The 20,948-nt window shown below is 40.9% G+C and overlaps 1 protein-coding gene and 2 long non-coding RNA genes across 5 annotated transcripts in view; 1 reads left to right on the forward strand and 2 right to left on the reverse strand.

Annotated features, from left to right (window-relative positions):
* LOC124266863 overlaps window positions 1-2,587 on the reverse strand; it is an 80,454-nt gene extending 77,867 nt beyond the window's left edge. The window contains exon 1 of one of the 3 annotated variants that reach the window (XM_046701673.1): window positions 2,455-2,587. In XM_046701673.1, coding sequence (XP_046557629.1) covers window positions 2,455-2,476 — 22 coding nt within the window. In that variant the 5' untranslated portion in view covers window positions 2,477-2,587. The remainder of the gene's footprint in view (window positions 1-2,454) is intronic. The other 2 variants (XM_046701672.1, XM_046701674.1) reach the window with 2 other exon arrangements.
* The window catches only part of LOC124266866, an 85,425-nt gene extending 75,913 nt beyond the window's left edge, over window positions 1-9,512 (forward strand). The window contains exon 4 of the long non-coding RNA XR_006895880.1: window positions 9,408-9,512. This is a non-coding gene — a long non-coding RNA (uncharacterized LOC124266866). The remainder of the gene's footprint in view (window positions 1-9,407) is intronic.
* Window positions 4,222-12,601, reverse strand: LOC124266865. Its single transcript, XR_006895879.1, has 3 exons — window positions 12,512-12,601; window positions 9,279-9,527; window positions 4,222-4,285 (listed from the first exon to the last, which is right to left on the reverse strand). It is a non-coding gene; the product is annotated as an uncharacterized LOC124266865 (long non-coding RNA).
* Between the last annotated feature and the right edge of the window lie 8,347 nt (window positions 12,602-20,948).

Raw genomic sequence — 20,948 nt, forward strand, 5'->3', positions numbered from 1 at the left:
TCATATCTGTGATTATCTAGTATTTTTACTGTCCTTCGTCGGCAGGTTTTTATAATATCTATATATATTCTATTTCAATGTCAAATGTTCTCGTCACGATATAGCTGAAATATTGCCGATGTGACGTTAAAGTTTAACTCACTCACTCACTTAAATTTATCTGTATCACTTCCAAGTGCCGTTCAAAGACTTTGTGGAATTCCCGACCTCTTGTCACGAGGCAGTCTCAATCGCTTATTCCAAGCTGAACTCAAAAGTCACCAGATTAGGTGATATTTTATCACAAAGATTTAAACCAGTCAATGTTCGGATGATCCTGACAGCCAGGGTGGTTAGGCTCACGATCAGATCAGGCCTGGCCCACCCTACAAGCAACCAAGAAAGCAGATAGGTCTTCGCCATGGGAGCGCAGCCTAGTCCGAGCTAGAAAACGTTTGAGAGAATGTGAATCCAAACACTGAAGGCAGAGTGCCAGAGGTGTTGTGTTCCTGCTAGACTAATGCTTAGTCCCTGGAAATATATAATTTCCACAGTAACATTGCAGGGAGAGCAAGGTAGTAGGTAAAATAATGTGGTTCAGGGACTGTGAGACAGACCATGTTCCTGGCAGCAAACCCGTGTGCTTTCCAAATGGGTGTCAGGAGACTGGGAGGTACCACACCCGTCGAAAACAATGGGGAGTGGGACAAATTCGTGTGTATTTATATGATACCGGAAATAAACGTATTTGATGTATCAATAACATTCTTCCCCATTCTTATTGAGTTATATCTTTTAGCAAGTTCCCCCATTTGTTTAGGATTGTGCTTTAATCTTTAACGGAACGATGGACATCCGTGTATTAATGAAACACGTTGAAGTCAAGGGTACTTATTGAGGTAAGTATTTAAAGTACCGTTGATGCGACCGAGGACAGAGATTACGAGTTCCAGTCTTAGTGTTATGTCATGTGTCTACTTTACATACATTCACTTACACCCGTAACAATTTAAACGTTAACCATCCGAACCGATGCTATCAAGAGTGAATTCAATAATAGATGTTTGCACGGGGACATACAATTCCGGGAGCTGTTCAGACAATCGGCATACAATGTGGCACAGGTGTTCAGTTAAAATTTGCCGTGACAAAAGGTTTACAAGTCCCCTTTGAACCAGCAAAATAGAACACAGACAAGTCTAAAATATTCAATAATATATTGAACAAACAATGAGCAAACTGCAATGAATGACAATACAGATTCCTAGTACAATGCAGTTGAGTCACAAATCTAAAATATTGGGTCACAAATATAAAATATTAACTCACCAGAGTCTTGACATTTACAGTGAAAGCAGATATACTGATTGAAGGTTGTTTACAATGACACTAGTTGATTAGACAAGCACGGTCTTGAAATGTTGACAGACCTGACGACGGTAGGCAAAAGTGTATCAGCTTGATGACGGCAGACAGATGTGTATAGCTCCAGTCATGTGATAGATCTGTGTCGCACTACTCAACAACCAGCCTCTGTATAGCTCTTACACAGTTCTCGAGCATTCTAGCAAAGCTAGGCAGCATCATTATCCTCTCAGAATGTTATCGAAATCGGTGGAAAACTCCATGGCAAGTCAACAAGTTGCCAAAGGAGGCAACTCTGAGGTGCTAACAAAAAGGCATACCGCTAAAAATACTAGTAAGGTTGCTTTGTACAACGGCACCCAGATCTTATGTCCACTCCAAAAACCAAACATGTGGATGCATGCCTTCATAGGCCAGAGACCAGTTAACAGCCTACCGATCCGCAGATTCTTTCAGATGACAAAGTGATGCGGCCTTGCTGCAACCAGGTGAAACCTGTCTAACCCCTTGACGGTTGAGCGCTGTCGTCCACCTGCACGTCACTGTGTAACTGATCCCGATACGTTTCATCGTCCGCAAGTTTTAGACTCCATCTGTGATACTCTAGTTATTTTACAGTCCTTCGCTGACTGATTCTTTAGCAACTTTAATTTATTATTTATATACAACATTTCTCGTCACTATATGGCTGAAATGTTGCAGATGTGACGTTAAATATTAACTCACTCACTCACTCACTCACTCACTCACTCATCGTCCGCAAGCGTCACACCCGTGCTTGGTTGGTTTTTTTCTCCAAAATGACAAACTGTTGAAACCTGCATTACTTCGGGCGTTCCTCCCACATTAAGCAGACACGCAGCAATATGACTGGAGTATCGTTTAAAGGAGCGTTAAATCCCACTAATGGGGTGACACTGGCCCCTGATAAACATCCGAAGTAAAATGGATGAATTCCTATTAAACCCAATTGTAGCGTGTATGAACGTCTGCACAATACGTAACATGTACGATCAATACACTGATGAGAACCAACATTACCAGAAGTATACAAAACTAGGAATAAAATCAGTTTGCAATTCTTTTAACGAAAGTCGGATTCATACTCACCCGAAACGAACAAACGAAACATACACGGTGTACAACCAACCAAATGCGGGCAGAAGTGTAGAATGTCTGACTACATGGAGAGCTCAACATAAATATCATTTCACACACTCCCCACCATCCTCCCCGTCCCCCTCCTCGGCGTGAGGGTCGTCTACCCTAGTGTTGTCTCTTATTGAGATCCGGGTATTGTGCAGCCAAATAACCGCGTTCCAACACGGAATGGGATACTGCGCTTTAGTTGTTTTTTTTATTCTAGTTAATCTCCAGAAAAAACATGCTTTGTTGAAAACGCCAAGTCACTGCTTTGCCCACTGATTAGGATTTTGAGTTTCAGCTGAAGATTGAGACGATAGGAAACACTGGACATGGCCTCGTCTGTCTCACAGTCCCTGTTCCATAATATACTGAGGGAAACAAATAAGGGAAGACCGCTTCATGGCAGTGTTCCTTTATTTATTCTCCTCCCAAAGCCCTATTCAAAGCTGGTGATGAAAACTGGAAAACATCAAAGGAACACTTGAATTTTCCTGTGTTCCTTTATTTGTTTCTCTCAGTATATGTTCCCTTCCGCCTAGCCTGTAATGTTATAGTCATGAATGAAGCAAGTCTAGATCTCCCATTTCACTGGGCCTTCTTTTCAGTTCGAAAGGCGTTATTTCTATACAATATATGTTCAGAAACTTGACAGTTTTTCAAAAAGGGACAGGCATGATTGATGGTATTGTTTTACACACTTGCATGTTGGGTCTGTTTAGATATAACTGTTTTGCTAGTATTATGTTGTTAATTGTTGTTGTTGCTGTTGTTGTATATCAAATTTGCAAATGTCCGCTGAACATCTGATGTCATCATTATTCCAGTGTTATTTGTTAACACATGCTTATAACAGTGCATCGTTCCATCAACTGTGCTTTTAACAGCTGATCGGAGTAGACGGTTTTACAACCAAACCTCGTCATTAATCCGGAAAAGGCTCCCATTTCGTAAGAGAAATTATTAATAACAAAATGTAACTGGTTGTAAAGCTTCATAAATATGTTTACTTGTCAACTTCCCTTTGCGATAAAAATCAAGCTTGTGAACCATATTAACTTGATACATTCTTCCTGTGTCAGAACAGAAAAGTGAAGACTGCTAAATATTCATTGTTATAAGTCGTGTTTTGGGGGTTTTGGTAGGGGAGTGGCGTATTGTTGCTGTTTTTTTGTCTCACAACAATATTAACTGCCTACAAAAACATAAAAAACAAAGTAAAGGTGAATTGATTATCTTTAATTAAGCAGCATTTCTTATATCTTGAATACGGATTGAGATATTCCAGAACTGATCATCTGAAGATATATTGTAACTGTCCTTTAGATTTCTTCAGATGGTTTCTTTTGCTTCTTTGAAACAATGATGTGTCTTAGTACTTGCAACGTTTTGGCGACACCTGCAGGTATCTTGTAGCTTTTCATAAGGTATCGTTGGAACCATGGAGACATTTAATGAGATATTTTTTTTAAAAGATACAAGGGAGATCCGGTTACATGAAATAAGGAGGGGGTTCGATTTAGTTGTTCATACCTTGGGATTATGGAACAACATCTATAAGGAAAGGCCGTATAAAATGTTCCAACTCTGTATTCACAGTTTTCGTTCACGGCATTAAAAGTATTTAGACGAGTTGGTTGAAAATACATGGTCACCACAGAATAAGAAACACGTCAGAAGGAAACACGTTATTATCTTCTCTCTTGTAAATTGCCATTTCCTACACTGAATTTGGTTGTTGTTGTTGTTGTTGTTGCTGCTGCTGCTGCTGGCGGTAGCGATGTTTCTGTTGTATCACCTGAAAATAAACGACGAAAAATGTATAGAGTCTAACTAATAATATAACAACGCTGACGTTGCTATAGTCGTCATTTAGATGATATTGACGTCGTTGTCAGCGTTATCACGTCAAGACTGATAATCATACAATTGTTATTCTCATAACCGTCCGTTAACGTCTTTATTGTCTTAATCTTCGTTATAACCTTCATTGTCGTTGACATCATTAGAACTTTTTTCATTGTGATCGAAGTCATTCATCGTCATCGTCAACATCCTCATTGGCATTATAGCCACCGTGATCATGACATAGCTTGGGGTTAGACAGTTCGCTTGTCTCGCCTACGTCTGGTTTGGATTCATAAAAGTTGCAAGGTGCATTGTTTAAGAGCAAATATTTCATGTAATTACAATGGTAAAAAGCTGAAAATTCACACCTCTATAGGCAAAGACTGCCTGACTGACTGAGTTTAGTTTTACGCCCCTTTTTAGCAATATTCCAGCAATATCACGGCGGGGGACACCAGAAATGGGCTTCACAAATTGTGCCCATGTGGGGAATCGAACCCGGGTCTTCGGCGTGACGAGCCAACGCTTTAACCACTAGGCTACCCCACCGCCCCTATAGGCAAAGAGTTCGACAACACAACTGCATATATTTGTTGTGTTTCTGTTTACTTGAATCCACACGATGACGTCAAAGTCAGTACTTTGTATAGCTACCATTGGCAGCTGTTACTGCTCGGCATCGTCTCGGTACAGACTGGGTAAGTCGACGAAGTCGCACTTGCGGAATTCTTCCCCCTCTTCCTGCAATGCGATGGCCAGTTGTGGAAGTGTTTTGACGTTGACGTACACGTCGATCTAGTTCATCCCATAGGTGTTCTATGGGTTTAGATCTGGTGATCGGGAAGGCCATAATAAGACACTGATGGTAGAATTGGCCAAGTAACGGACCGTGACGAGTGCTGTATGTGAAGTAGCGTTGCCATACCGGAACAATTCCCTCTATCGGTCCATGATCAGAACCATGTGACGTGCAAGGACTTCATTGATGTACCGATTTGCTGTCAAAATCACCTGAACCACAACTAAATCAGTTCTTTGTGTGTTGGATATCGCACCCCAACACCATGACACTTCCTCCACCGAAACTATCGACCTGTCAAATGCAATTAGGGGCTAAACGTTCATTTCTCAAACAGTAAACACGTCGTCTTCCATCTCGCCGGTGAACAAGAAATTGTGATTCATGACTGAACCAGACACGCCTCCAGTTTCTAAGGTTCCAGCTCCGGACTCCATGACACCACCGCAAGCAATCGCGCCGATGGAAATCTCTCAAAACTGGCTTTCTTGGTCGAATCCCTACTTCTAGGTCACCGCAAGCAATCGCGCCGATGGAAATCTCTCAAAACTGGCTTTCGTGGTCGAATCCCCACTTTACGCAATCGATTCCTAGTCGAAAATTCTTTTCAAATCAGGGATCCGTTGTGGAGTCTCAACGCTTGTGGTAAGACGATGACGCATGTGAGCAACCCGGATGTAGCGGTCCTAAGCTTGGGTGGTAACTCTTAGACGCCAGCTTCTCGCGCGATCTTGGGCGGAATTGGTCTGAAGGAAACAATCTCAAAAGCGTGATGTGGTGCTCTGATGAACGTCGAAATGTCGGGCAACTGCAAACTGCGTTTCCCCTACTTCAAGGTGGCCTATGGCGATTTTTTGATTGGCGGCATTAAGAAATGATGATTTCTTTTTTCCCAGGCGAAAACAAATTTCAAAATTCAACACAACATTTACCTTTATAATGTGATCAATACCGTATTCTTTAGCCCTTACTTGTTCGTGCAATTTGCCTTGCATGTTTTCTTGGTGACGTTTTGGCGAATATTTCTTCAAACGCTTCTTAAACAAAAGGAAAAGTTAAAATTGCCGCGTTTTGGCGCTGAAGCTGTTTACAATCACACAAAGATCACGTTTTGGAGAAAAATAGTATATTTGTATTGTTTTTCCGCAGCTACATTAGTCCAATATTCTCAAACTCACCTATAGTTTGGCATGAAATGCATGTGGACCCGGGTTTTTTGTAAATATCTCTTCGTCCAATGATCCAATCGATCTCAAACTGTGCAAGTGGATGTTTTGTCAGACAACCTAATCACATTGTAAATCACCGATTTTATGCATTTGTATTTAAGAATCTGTCTATGTAACTGTCAACAAAATAAACAGCAGAACGCAGACGGCTTGCAGAGGGAGGGAGCCAATGACCTGTAACAGCGGCAGTGCTGGGTCATCAAGGTCAACGTTCGTCAATGTAGGTCAGCTATGCACGTGACAGGTATGAAGAGGTGTCACAGGTCGTGAATAGGGTAAGGTGGGTGCCAACTGTTAACCATCATACGGAGTTTGTTTCTCTGAGTTGTTTAACATTAACCACAAAACCCATTAGTGAGAATTATTCTGTAGGTTAAAATCTTTAAATTTGTAATGTTAATGTCATATTTTGTTTATGCAGTACCTAAGTGGATATGCATTTAAAGAACACAGAAAGTATATTTACACTAAATCATTAATCGGACCACCTATGGTTAGAACTCAACAACTGTTAAGCCCCGTTCCCTCGGACACAAGCACACACAATCATGCACACTCATTGAAGAAAAGATAGAATGAAGACAAAAGTGTTATGTTTTGATGTCGTTCACATACCAAATTCAGCAATACATTTCTAATAGCTTTACACAATAAGTCGTTGGAATTAGTCAGTGCTGTCATTGTTAAAAGAAGTTATATTTCTTTGAGCATATCTGGCTGGATACTATTATTATCTGTAAATATGATAACCGAATGAAACTTCATCAAGTTCACTCCATTCTTCCACAGAGGAGTCATTAGTGTCATCAACTGGATTAACTGTTTGCTCCTTCAAGCCATCTTTGAACCAGTACTCTTTCTCCACCTTCTTGACATGTTCAACACATGCATGCAAGCGTACAATGTCAATGTCACATATAGCAGTGTTGACAATGTGCTTGACATCATTCAACTTGAATGATTGATTTTTCCGGGCCACTGTACTTTTAAGGTATCCCCAGATAAGTTCTATTGGGTTGAGATCACAGTGGTACGGTGGTAATCTCAAGACCTTATGGCTGTGTTGGCGTAGCATGTTGTCAATGTTATATGTGGGTGGAGGTTTGTTAGGTTTAATCAAAGAGTACAACTGTGGTTTAATGGCCTTAATTGAACATTGTATATTGGTATTTGTTAGCCATTGCTGCATATCTGACTTCTTGGTATTGGAAGTTGGGCACCTATTGTTTGGATCTCGAACACTGTGATAGGGAGCATTGTCCATGACAACAAGACTTTTGTAAGGCAGAGCTGGCAACAATTGTTCTCCAACATACTGTGTGAAAACCGTTGAGTTCATTTCTGTATGATAGTCCCTACCATCTGTGCTCTTTGACCGAAATACCAAATCACACCAAGGTAGGAATCCACGGTGGGAACCAGCATGAAGAACGATTAAACGTTCACCTTTGCCTGTTGGTATTTTCCTACCATCACTGGGATCAGTGGGTAGCCACTGTCTGGCAGCAGTATGGTTTGCATTGACCCAGGTCTCATCCAGATATATAGGTTCGAACCCATCCTCTCTTGCCTGCTTAATTTCTCTCAGATAGTTACACCTTATTTTCACAATATCAGATCTCTCACACACATTACAAGTTTCTGGTTTGCTACCTTCTTGTACTTGTATCCAAATTTGAGCAGTAGTTTGCTTAGCATAAACCTAGAAACATTAATGTCGTGATCCTCTGCAAGGATGTGTTTTAACTTTCTTGTGGACAGGTGTTCATTTCTAGCAAATAGCCGGCGAATGACATCTCTGATGACCCTGATGTCAAAAGAATCTTACTTTGGATGCCTACCTTTTTGTACAAGGTTTTGTTTATTGGTTGTTGGTTTATTTTTCACAATTTTTAGCACGATGTTCTTTTTTCATGCCAAGAGCAAAAGTTGTACGTTTCATGTAATCCGACACCTTATAAATCGGTTTGCTACGTTTGCCCTCTTTTTTTAAAAAATTCAACACATTTCTAATTAAACGTTTAGCATCATCTGAATAAGCTTTCATGATGACAGCTAGAAGTAGTCAATGTGAATGATCCAAACGGTCTATCCCTGTGCAGTGCACAGGTAACTATCATGAACTGCACGTGCATTTACCTTTATGACCCAACACTGCCGCTGTTACAGGTCATTGGCTCCCTCCCTCTGCCAGCAGTCTGCGTTCTGCTGTTTATTTTGTTGACAGTTACATAGACAGATTCTTTAATACAAATGCATAAAATCGGTGATTTACAATGTGATTAGGTTGTCTGGCAAAACATCCACTTGCACAGTTTGAGATCGATTGGATCATTGAATGTAGAGATATTTACAAAAAACCCGGGTCCACATGCATTTCAAGCCAAACTATAGAAGTAGTCAATGTGAATGATCAAAACGGTCTATCACTGTGCAGTGCACAGGTAACTATCATGAACTGCACGTGCATTTACCTTTATGACCCAACACCGCCGCTGTTACAGGTCATTGGCTCCCTCCCTCTGCAAGCCGTCTGCGTTCTGCTGTTTATTTTGTCGACAGTTACATAGACAGATTCTTAAATACAAATGCATAAAATCGGTGATTTACAATGTGATTAGGTTGTCTGACAAAACATCCACTTGCACAGTTTGAGATCGATTGGATCAATGGATGAAGAGATATTAAAAAAACCCGGGTCCACATGCATTTCATGCCAAACTATATGCGTTTCTTGTTTTAAGAGTGGAGATTGCACTGTATCCATTATCCTCTATTACAATTGTTTTAACGGTCGAAATGCATTGTTTGCAGCAATCTAGCGTATGTACAACCCAAGCTGTCATTTTGACGCAAGACCTGCAATTACACTTCATACTACCGGGTACCTAATTGTTGCCGGAATAGTTGTTTACCTTTTTGAATAGCCACTTAATGTTCACCATTTGCCACCCTGTTCCCGACCAGAAACTCTGGGACATGGTTGGGGTTTTTAACAGTGTTGTCTCCGCCGGCACTCCTGGAGTGTCGAATGCCGCCAATAGGAGGAACGGCAGCCCAACGAGGATCTGTTCCCAAACCCAAAGGCGGTATATTCGCGAGGGGGGCTGCCTGCAACACCACTAGGTGTAGACAACAGAGGAAGATCAGTACCAGCATGCTGCCTGAAATGTCAAGATCAGTTGTATAGAAAATAGTATATTTGGCCAGTGAGTGCGTGACCTACACAGCTGAAACCGACACTTGACTGACAACTTCAATGTCAGTTAACTTTCTAAGCAAAAATTATCACATGACATTAGACAGCATTTCTTCCTGTAATAACACAGAATTGATTCATATGTTTACTTAGTTGTTCTAAACTGCAGAGTAATTAACATTCCAGTTATACTATGTAAAGTTTGCTATGGATCATCACTTCAAAATGCAATGCATTAAATTGTGTCCATCTGTTGAACTAGCCAAAATCAATACCCCGAGACAGTAAGCTTCATGAACAACACAGTGCCCACAAACTATATGTGCCAGATCACCCGTCAATATGAGAGCACCTGGGCAAAACTAAACGTCAGAAACCTGCAAAACGAATTCATCATCCATAAAATATGACTTTCTGCAGCGCATGCGATCACTGTGATGTGATGCGATCAAAGCCTGGCATCAGCGTCTCATGCTCTTAATAAGTGTTTGGGAGGTTACCACGGGATGACTGTTCCTCTCTTCAGTAAGAGCATTGCCTAATTCCCATAAAGTTGCCGGAAGGAAAAAGCGCCCCGAGAGGGCGATCTACAGCAAGTTTCATATGACTGAGGTCGGATGAACGGGATGGCGACTTCGTACTGATCTCCAGCTCTAAGCAGGTATCAACGACCCTGACACGATGAGGTCGTGCAACGTCGTCCATGTGGATGACGTCCGGTCCGATTGCACATCATACAATCCCATGTACAAGGTGTCATCCCTGAAGCGCGCACCTGTTATCATGCATCGCTGTCGGGCACTCTAGTACTCCCACCCCAAGTTAGGTCGATGGGGTAGCCTAGTGGTTAAAGCGTTCGTTCGTCACGCTGAAGACCCGGGTTCGATTCCCCATATGGGTACATTATGTGAAGCCCATCCCTGGTGTACCCCGCCGCGGTATTGCTGGAATATGTCTGAAAGAGGCGTAAAACTAAATTCACTCACACACACCCCTCAAATCATGTCTGAGACCCATCTGTAACGGTGATGTCCGTCTACAGTAGAACCCTGAAATTTGACAAGGTGATCGTAACTCCTATACCTTAACATAGACTTACGACTGACGTAGCGCTAAGGTGATCGTAACCCATAACTTAGCCATAGACTTACGTCTGCCATAGCGCTGAGGTGATCGTAACTCCCATACCTAAACATAACCTTAGTGCAATGTTAAAGAATGGGAGTTAAGGTAACCCTTAGTAAAGGTTGCTTCGTGAAAGGAGCCCCTGTTGTCTGTCCGATTGACCTGGTGCCGTTGTACAAAGCAATCTTAGCGCTAAGGTGATCGTAACTCCTATACCTTAACATAGACTTACGACTGCCATAGCGCTAAGGTGATCGTAACTCCTATACCTAAACATAGACTTACGACTGCCATAGCGTTAAGGTGATCGTAACTCCTATACCTTAACATAGACTTACAACTAACTTACATAGCGACTGCCATAGGTGATCGTAACTCCCATACCTAAACATAGACTTACGACTGCCATAGCGCTAAGGTGATCGTAACTCCTATACCTTAACATAGACTTACGACTGACGTAGCGCTAAGGTGATCGTAACCCATAACTTAGACATAGACCTACGACTGCCATAGCGCTGAGGTGATCGTAACTCCTATACCTTAACATAGACTTACGACTGACGTAGCGCTAAGGTGATCGTAACTCATAACTAAGACATCAGACTTACGTCTGCCATAGCGCTGAGGTGATCGTAACTCCTATACCTTAACACAGACTTACGACTGCCATAGCGTTAAGATGATCTTAACTCCCATACCTTAACATAGACTTACGACTGACGTAGCGCTAAGGTGATCGTAACTCCCATACCTTAAAGGTCACATGCAACCAAAAAATCAAACATAATTAAAACACAATTATCACTTATTCATTACATATAATATACATTGCTGATTATGAAAAAACATATAAACGAAATTATAAGCGTACAATCGCAAATCAAAAGTGCAATATTTTGTACTTGGGTTTACTTCCCAAGAAACGAAGTAGCCGGGATACCGAACACCACAGTCAGAGCGGGTGGGTGTGCACTCAAGTGTAACGGCTGGTTCATTTGCAGATGCACTCACGGCTCATTGTGTGTGTATATATAGAGATTTTGGTTTTGTAAATACATGCTCATTTTTTGTGTATAACAATTTGCAATCAACAGACTTACAACTGCCAAAGCGCTAAGGTGATCGTAACTGCTATACCTTAACATAGACTTACGACTGCCATAGCGCTAAGGTGATCTTAACTTTCATACCTTAAGATAGACTTATGACTGGCGTAGCGCTAAGGTTGCTTTGTACAACGGCACCATAATCTTATGTCCACTCCAAACACCAAACATGTGGATGCATGCCTTCATAGGCCAGAGACCAGTTAACGGCCTAACGACCCGCAGATTCTTTCAGATGACAAGTGATGCGGCCTTGCTGCAACCAGGTGATACCTGTCTAACCCCTTGACGGTTCAACGCTGTCGCCCACCTGCACGTCACTGGGTAACGTGATCCCGATACGTTTCATCGTCCGCAAGCGTCACACCCGTGCTTGGTTGGGTTTGTTCTCCGAAATGGCAAACTGTTAAACCTGCATTACTTCGGATGTTCCTCCTACATTAAGCAGACACGCGGCAATATGACTGGAGTATCGTTCAAAGGAGCGTTAAATCCCACTAATAAACTTCCTGCGGTGACACTGGCCTCATGATAAACATCCGAAGTAAAATGGACGAATTCCTATTAAACCCAACTATAGCGTGTATGAACGTCTGAACAAAACGTAACATGTACGATCAATACACTGATGAGAACCAACATTACCAGAAGTATACAAAACTTGAAATCAAATCAGTTTTCAAATTCTTACAACGAAAGTCGGATTCATACTCACCCGAAACGAACAAACGAAACATACACGGTGTACAACCAACCAAATGCGGACAGAAGTGTAGAATGTCTGACTACATGGAGAGCTCAACATTATTTCACACACTCCCCACCGTCCTCCCCCTCCCCCCTCCTCGGCGTTAGGGTCGTCTACCCTAGTGTTGTCTCTATTGAGATCCGGGTATTGTGCAGCCAAATAACCGCGTTGCAACACGGAATGTGATACTGCGCTCTAGTTTTTTCTTTTGATTCCAGTTAATCTCCATAGTCGCAAATAGAAAAACATGCTTTGTTGAAAACGCCAAGTCACTGCTTTGCCCACCGATTAGGATATTGAGTTTCAGCTGAAGATTGAGACGATAGGAAACACTGGACATGGCCTCGTCTGTCTCACAGTCCCTGGTCCATAATATACTGAGGGAAACAAATAAGGGAAGACCGCTTCATGGCAGTGTTCCTTTATTTATTCTCCTCCCACAGCGCTATTCAAAGCTGGTGATGAAAACTGGAAAACATCAAAGGAACACTTGAATTTTCCTGTGTTCTTTTATTTGTTTCTCTCAGTATATGTTTCCTTCCGCCTTGTCTGTAATGTTATAGTCATGAATGAAGCAAGTCTAGATCTCTCATTTCACTGGGCCTTCTTTTCAGTTCGAAAGGCGATATTTCTGTACAATATATGTCAGAAACCTGACAGTTTTCTCAAAAAGGGACAGGCATGGTTGATGGTATTGTTTATCACACTTGAATGTTGGGTCTGTTTAGATGTAACTGTTTTGCTAGTATTATGTTGTTAGTTGTTGTTGTTGTTGCTGTTGTTGTTGCTGTTGTTGTTGTATATCAAACTTGCAAACGTCCGCTGAACATCTGATATTATCATTATTTCAGTGTCATTTGTTAACACATGCTTATAACAGTGCAATCGTTCCATCAACTTTGCTTTTAACAGCTGATCGGAGTATACGGTTTTACAACCAAACCTCGTCATTAATCCGGAAAAGTTTCCTTTTTCGTTACAGAAATAATTAATAACAAAATGTAACTGGTTGTAAAGCTTCAGATATATATTTACTGGTCAGCTTCCCTTTACGATACAAATCAAGATTGTGAATCATATTAACTTGATACATTCTTCCTGTGTCAGAACAGAAAATCTTCCTTTAAACTTAAAGTGAAGACTGTTAAATATTCATTGTTATAAGTCGTGTTTTGGGGGGTTTTCGTAGGGGAGGGGCGTGTTGTTGCTGGGTTTTTGTGTCTCACAGCAATATAAACTGCCTATAAAAAACATACACAAAACCAAGTAAAGGTGAATTGGTTATCTTTAATTAAGCAGTATTTCTTATATATTGAATACGGATTGAGATATTCCAGAACTGATCATCTGAAGATATTTTGTAACTGTCCTTTAGATTTCTTCAGATTGTTTCTTTTTGCTTCTTTGGAAAAAGAAGTGTCTTAGTACTTGCAACGTTTTGGCGACACCTGCAGGTATCTTGTAGCTTTTCATCAAGTATCGTTGGAACCATGGACACATTTCATGAGATATTTTTCAAAAGATACAAGGGAGGTCGGGATACATGAAATAAGGAGGGGTTCAACTTAGTTGCTTATACCTCGGGATTATGGAACAACATCTATAAGGAAAGGCCGTATAAAATATTCCAACTCTGTATTCACAGTTTTCATTCACGGCATTAAAAGTATTTAGACGAGTTGGTTGAAAATACAAGGTCTCCACAGAATAAGAAACACGTCAGAAGGAAACACGTTATTATCATCTCTCTTGTAAATTGCCATTTCCTACGCTGAATTTGGTTGTTGTTGTTGTTGTTGTTGTTGCTGCTGCTGCTGCTGCTGCTGCTGCTGCTGGCGGTGGCGATGTATCACCTGAAAACAAACGACGACAAATGTATAGAGTCTAACTAATAATATAACAACGCTGAAGGTGAAAAACCTCATTTTCATAATAGTTTTCCCGTCGTATTTCGTTGCTATCGTCGTCATTAAGATGATATTGACGTCGTTGTCAGCGTTATCACGTCAAGACTGATAATCATACAGTTCTTATCCTCATAAACATTCATCACTATTACCGTCTTTATTGTCTTATATCTTCGTTATAGCCTTCGTTGTCGTTGACATCATTAGAACCTTTTCATTTTGATCGTTGTCATTTATCGCCATCGTCAACATCCTCATTGATATTATAGCCACCGTGATCATGAAATAGCTTGCGGACAGTCCGCTTGTCTCGCCTACGTCTGGTTTGGATTCATGAAATGTTTACAAGTTGCAAGGTGCATTGTTGTTCTTGTTGTTGTTGAGTAACTGCATGTATACACTTTTCAAAAGATACGCATCATTGTTAGACGAATTTATTTCGTTAATTTAAGAGCAAATATTTCATGTAATTACAATGGTAAAAGGTGAAAATTCACACGTTTTCTCGTGAAAGTGAAAAGAGACATCACAAACAACTATGGTTACACTGAATTCCAATTCCCTGCTTCCTAAGAAAAAATGTATTTACAAATAAATTTTAATTTTAAACTTTAATAACATCGGCTGTCTATATCTTTTGGCGAGGTGTTGGTAGCATGACCTTAACTAAGACGTCACAGACTGTCCCAGTTTGATGAGGTCGTAAAATGATTCATACAATGCATCTGGCAAACTGGTTACATCTGTTATGTGTTCTTTGCGCTGATGTAATGTAATTGTAACGCACAATGTGATTCATTTAATATCAAGTCTGTACCAGACCGCCAAACTTTACCAGCGGGAGAGCCTCGTTTTTAGATTTCCACGATTTCCAGGGTTTCCGTTTGTCAGAGCTCGCTGTACGACAGAGCACGCTGCATCGACGTGTTTCGCAACGATTAGAAGGGTCGTAGTGTTGCAATATGCAAGCGCTTAGATGTATCAAATAATACTGATTAATAATTATGTATCCAGTTGAATGAATTCGTTCCAAAATTCTGGACTGGTTATTGTACTAAGTTGCGCAATAGGATGGGACCCAGTCAAGAGGAAACGAGACTGTTGTGTAATCAATGTTTTGACTTGTAGGACATAAGTTCTATGTAAACGTTCTACATAGACAGTTATATGTAACTAGAAAAGATATGTATTTTGTTAATAACCCTGCCTTTTAATAAAATATATGATCTATTCCAAAGTGATTGTTTGTATTCATTACTGATTAATGGATTAAAACCATTACAGATGGGGCAATCAGTATACTACTGCTTGACTCCTTGTATTAGATGAGCCTGCGCACTACACGAGTTTGTGACAAGTAGGCGGGGCAGGGGAATCTTGACGAATACACTTGGCTGCTACAGGTAGACTGGCGATTAAGCAAGTGCAATACATGCTGACCGTGGCGTGAACTCAATACCGCTTGTGTTTAACACGTGTCGCGTAGAGCGATTTAGTTCAGCAAGACACCACGTCGACATCGAGTCAATTTTGAAATGTTTGCAGATTTTAATTAATTTAACATGTCCAAGTTAGGGAAGCATGGGCAAATTGTTCATTCTCAGGCAAGGGAGTTAGCCTACAATGTTATTCATATGAAAAGATGTGTGCAACCAGAGAAGACGTTATGTCAAAAAGTAGCCTTGCTACTGGTCTGTCCAAGGCAACTTTAAAACGTATTAAAGCGGAAGGTGATAGGGGTGCGAGTAAGCCTACTTTATTAGTCCAACCAAGCTGCCCAAACCCAAAACTTCCAAGCACAAACTTGATGATTTTGACCGGTGTGCAGTTCGTCAATTTGTTTATATGGAGTACACAAGCAACTGCCTACTCTAGATATGATATATTATATGGCAAGAAGCCAATTGTAAATACCAGGGTTCAAAAGAAAGTTTTCGAAAAAATCTGAAAGACAAATCGTAAGGTTTTAATGGAACGAAAATACATCGTTGCAAAGCGCATGCAAGACGTACGTGCAATAAAAATGTCGAGATCAAAATCGAACAATCATCTTTATCGATGAAACATGGTTGCGTGTACACCTCATTGTCCCAAAATGTTGACAACTTGATGGTGTGGTTGTGATAAAATTATCGAGGTTCAGCCCCGCCCGGTACCGGACCTCGGCTTATTGTTAGTTCATGTAGGGTCCGAAAACGGTTTTGTACCAAATGCTTTACTTGTATTTGACTCAAAGCTCAAATCAGCAGATTATCATGACGAGATGAAATTTGATAATTTTTCCAAATGGCTGCAGGAAAATTGATCCCACACATTCCACCCCACTTGTCATTGTTATGGATAATGCGCCATACCACAGCAAGCAAGTGGGCAAAATGTCCAACAACGGCTAACAGAAAAGATGATATCAAAGCCTTGGTTACAAAGGCACAATATTGCATTTGACGATAAAATGCTCAAAGCCAAACTGTTGTGTCTGGCAAAAATCCAAGATTTGGGGCAATGTAAAAAAATTATGTTGCTAAACAAAAACTTCGCTAAGAGTTGCCTTAAACGAGAGAATGTCTGCAATCGGTGCCAAGGAATGGTCCGAATGTTGTAAACATGTGAAAACCATTGAAGATGGCTACTGGCAACGGGAAATTGCAGTAGAAAAAGAAATTAACAGAATCGTGATCGAAGTAGGACTGGCAAGTGATTCAGAAAGTGACGACTAAGGCCCGAAGTTCGCCTAAATCACTAAATTCCATAATGGATCTACAAGGTATTTGACCCCTGTGTGGAGAGGATGCACCAGAATATATGCCGATTATACATCCGTTTGTAAACATAACAAATGTTCTTTCCTCTAGCTCGTGTGTTGGGTGTTTTGTAAATAAAGTTATATTTGTCTTGGTTCAGTTCTAAAGATCTTAGCTGTACACATACTTAGTATGACATAACAATCACAAAACGATTCGCACGAGGAAATTGAACTTTTCAAGTTTTAGACGACAACCTGTTTCCCTCATTTTTCAAATGGAATGTTCTGGAGGGCGTTCCATATATGCAAATTGGGGTCATTTGTCAGGTCGTGGCTCATCTCATAGTAGTACATCAGTAAAGTGTGTGCGGTCAACCAGAAGTGTTGTTGTTATAAGCTGTAGAAGTTATTGGATGTGGAAGTTTTGGGAGGATACCTCTGGCGTATGTACAACCCAAGCTGTCATTTAGAGGCTAGACCTACAATTAAACCACTTCATACTACCGGGTACCCATTTTCTGCCGGTATATCTTTACCTGTTTGAATAGCCACTTAATATTCATCCTTTGCCACCCTCATCTCGACTGGGGCTTGAGAAGAGCTGGGGAGACATGGTGTTTGTTCATTCCTGGGAGTGGATTCCTCCCTTTGGTCTGAGCTTTGTTCCCGCTCGGCCTCAGGAACTCTGGGACATGTTTGGGATTTTTAACAGCGTTCTCACTGCCGGAACTCCTGGAGCGTCGAATGCCTCCGGGGGTCTGAAACCAAGAGGTGGAATCGAGGGTCTGCAACTTCGCTGGGGACTGCCTGCAACACCACTAGGTGTAGACAACAGAGGAAGATCACTACCAGCATGCTGCCTGAAATGTCAAGATCAGTTGTATAGAAAATAGCAACTGGGATGTCTGTTAACATTCTAAGCAAAAATTATCACGAGTGATTATACAGCAGTTATTCCTGTAATAAACACAGAATTGATTTGTTAGAAACTGTTGTTCTACTCTGCAGCAAGTAATACATATTCCAGCTGTACGCTGTCGACCACCTGCACGATGCTGGTAGCAGCTGATCCAAACGTTCATGATACAAAAAACGCGTTTACAACGTTACCATATGCCGATTCCGTTTTACAAGGGTCGGTCAGACAGTAGTCGGCCGAACTATATTCTCGATTTCCAATGTTTGAAAACCTTCATTTTATTTTGAAGGAATCATTAGCAAAGCCATATCGATAGTTTGACATATGTGGGTAATGTGGTTGACGAGATATTAGTCATCACCACACATTGGGGAAAGTGTTTCTAAAAAGAATTTGCAGAAATGAAAAACGATCTGTCATTTGGTACTCTTGGATAATGGTATGCCCTCAGATAATATCATATAATATATGTTCAGATTTTCATTGCTTGATTTAGATTTAGAGGGGGTCTGTTTTAAGGACACTTCCATTTTAGTCTTTCAAAAATATTGTGTCCATATATTCAAGCTGGCACTGTCTCAATATATTGAGAGCTGACACTTGTGTGACCATTCAGCATTTGTATGGTACTGAAAGATATATATATATCTGATACATGTAACAAGCATGCATGTCTGTAGGTATACAGTACCGATAGGAAAGTAGGTGAGTCAGCTAAAGGTCACTTAGAGGTCAAGAGACTTTCGTTGAGCTTCCAAATATGTTACAAATACACTGAGGTTGAAACGCAGGACTAAGAAAATACTTAAAAATATGTTGTTGTTTTTTCACACCAAAACTCATGTCATAAAACGACACTAGGCCGAAAGGAGTCGTTGAAATACTGCACATTTAGGTGCTACACACAACTGTTATACCTGCATCAAATACATTGTCATCATATACATTGTCATCATATACATTGTCATCAAATACATTGTCATCAAATACATTGTTGTCGAATACCACTGCGTGTTAGTTACATTTAGCAAGCCTCCAAAACAGGTGTCTGCAACCTTCTTCTGCCCAGTTTGTTATGCGTGTGGGTGTGCGTATTATGAACTCAAGAGAAAAATATAACATCATACATTCTAATATGTAAAAGGTATATTATTGCCATCTCGAACCTGGATGATAACGTTTTAAACGCTGGAGCCATTCCCACGTAAACTGATAAGTGAGAGAATGAATGATGTTTTAAACCGCACTCAACTGTTCTAATCACATAAAGGCGACCTGCTGATATAAAATGACAGTGGTTTGGTGTCAATGGGTAACATTTATAAAGTCTTTACAAATAATGGGTTGTTGGACATCCGATTATTGTAGGATGTAAATATTTGCCATGTTTATATTGGGTAAAGTGGCCTCTTCGTGTTTACCTGCGAAATTAAGGCAAATAAAACTATTTTCGTGTGATTGCTTTTCTTCAAAGAATTAGGAGGGAGAGGATTTTATTTGGAGTTTTAGTCAAGGTTGTATGGTTTTGCGTCACTTTTAGCAATATCCAAGCAATATCAAGACAGGGCAAATGGGCTTCACACATTGTTCCGGTGTGGAGCATCGAACCCGGGTCGTCGGTGTGACGAGCGAACGCTTTAACCACTAGGCTACCCCCACCGCCCCTGATTACAAAGGATGAACATGATCTACGGTGCCATAATTCTCTTTGCACGGAACCTTTGACCGTGGGTTCGAATTCCGGTTCTTCCCTAAGCGTGTCTTGGTCTGCGAGCGTCATACCCGAGCTTGTTGTTTTTCCCAAAATGGCAAACTGTTGAAACCTACATTACTTCGGGCGTTCCTCCCACGTTAAGCAGGCTGTCATCGAAGCTGACAGAGAGCAAACTATGCAGCCAGTTTGATATCTAAATATGTACTGTCATATACCTTACTGTCGTAGTTGGGAAAGAATATATATGTAACAATATAAAACATTGTGAAGGGCGCATCGAAAACTTGCGTAAGGCCGGTCTCTTCTTATTATGAATACGCGCGTTTGTTTACAAACAAGAGAAAAGTCCGGTCACGTGATATTCAAATTAGCCTGCGGCAGTGATGTTATGCTAAGTCATCACTGCGCCGGAGTGTGATGAACGATCAATACACTGATCAGAACCACCATTATCAGAATTATACAAAACTAAAAAGAAAAAAGTCCGTTTGAGTCAGAAACGGACCGATGAATCATTGTACAAAATTGCCACATAAATATAAATAGTACACATGTTTATTATTTACTAATACCGGACAGCTTTCTTATATTTGAAAATTTTTCCGGACTCCACCAAAAAAAAGTTCCTTAAGAAACTATCATCATTGAAAACGCAAAGTTGTTATCTGTCGCGGCAGAGTGAAACCGCAGAATCGGAACAGCCACTATCTCGTCGTGCACGGGATACACATGCCTAATGAAAAAGGAGTTGAATGCTGACGTGAAACTATGGAATCCTAGAAGGGACATTGTCGCTATGTCGCGTTGTCAAAAACAAGTAAAGTGAGGCAAAATAAACCAAAACCCGACACGCGACATCGCGACAACCCGACATTTCGCCCATTTGTCGCATTGTAGCGATGTCGCGTGTCGCGTTTTGAATAATATTTTTCTATTCTTCCAGCGGGCGACACGCGACATAGCAAATAATTTTCAAGGTCAAAATATGTCGCGTTGTCGCGCGTCGCCCTATCTAAGATGTGTAAAAGAAGCCTAAAAATTCACTAAAACATATTATATGTCGCGTCGTCGCATGTCGCGTTTTCGCCCTTTTCGATTACCGGTGCGCATGCGTAGAAAGT

Source organism: Haliotis rubra, unplaced genomic scaffold, assembly GCF_003918875.1.
Source record: "Haliotis rubra isolate DU_JTF1 unplaced genomic scaffold, ASM391887v1 Scf1284, whole genome shotgun sequence".
NCBI lineage: Eukaryota > Metazoa > Mollusca > Gastropoda > Lepetellida > Haliotidae > Haliotis > Haliotis rubra.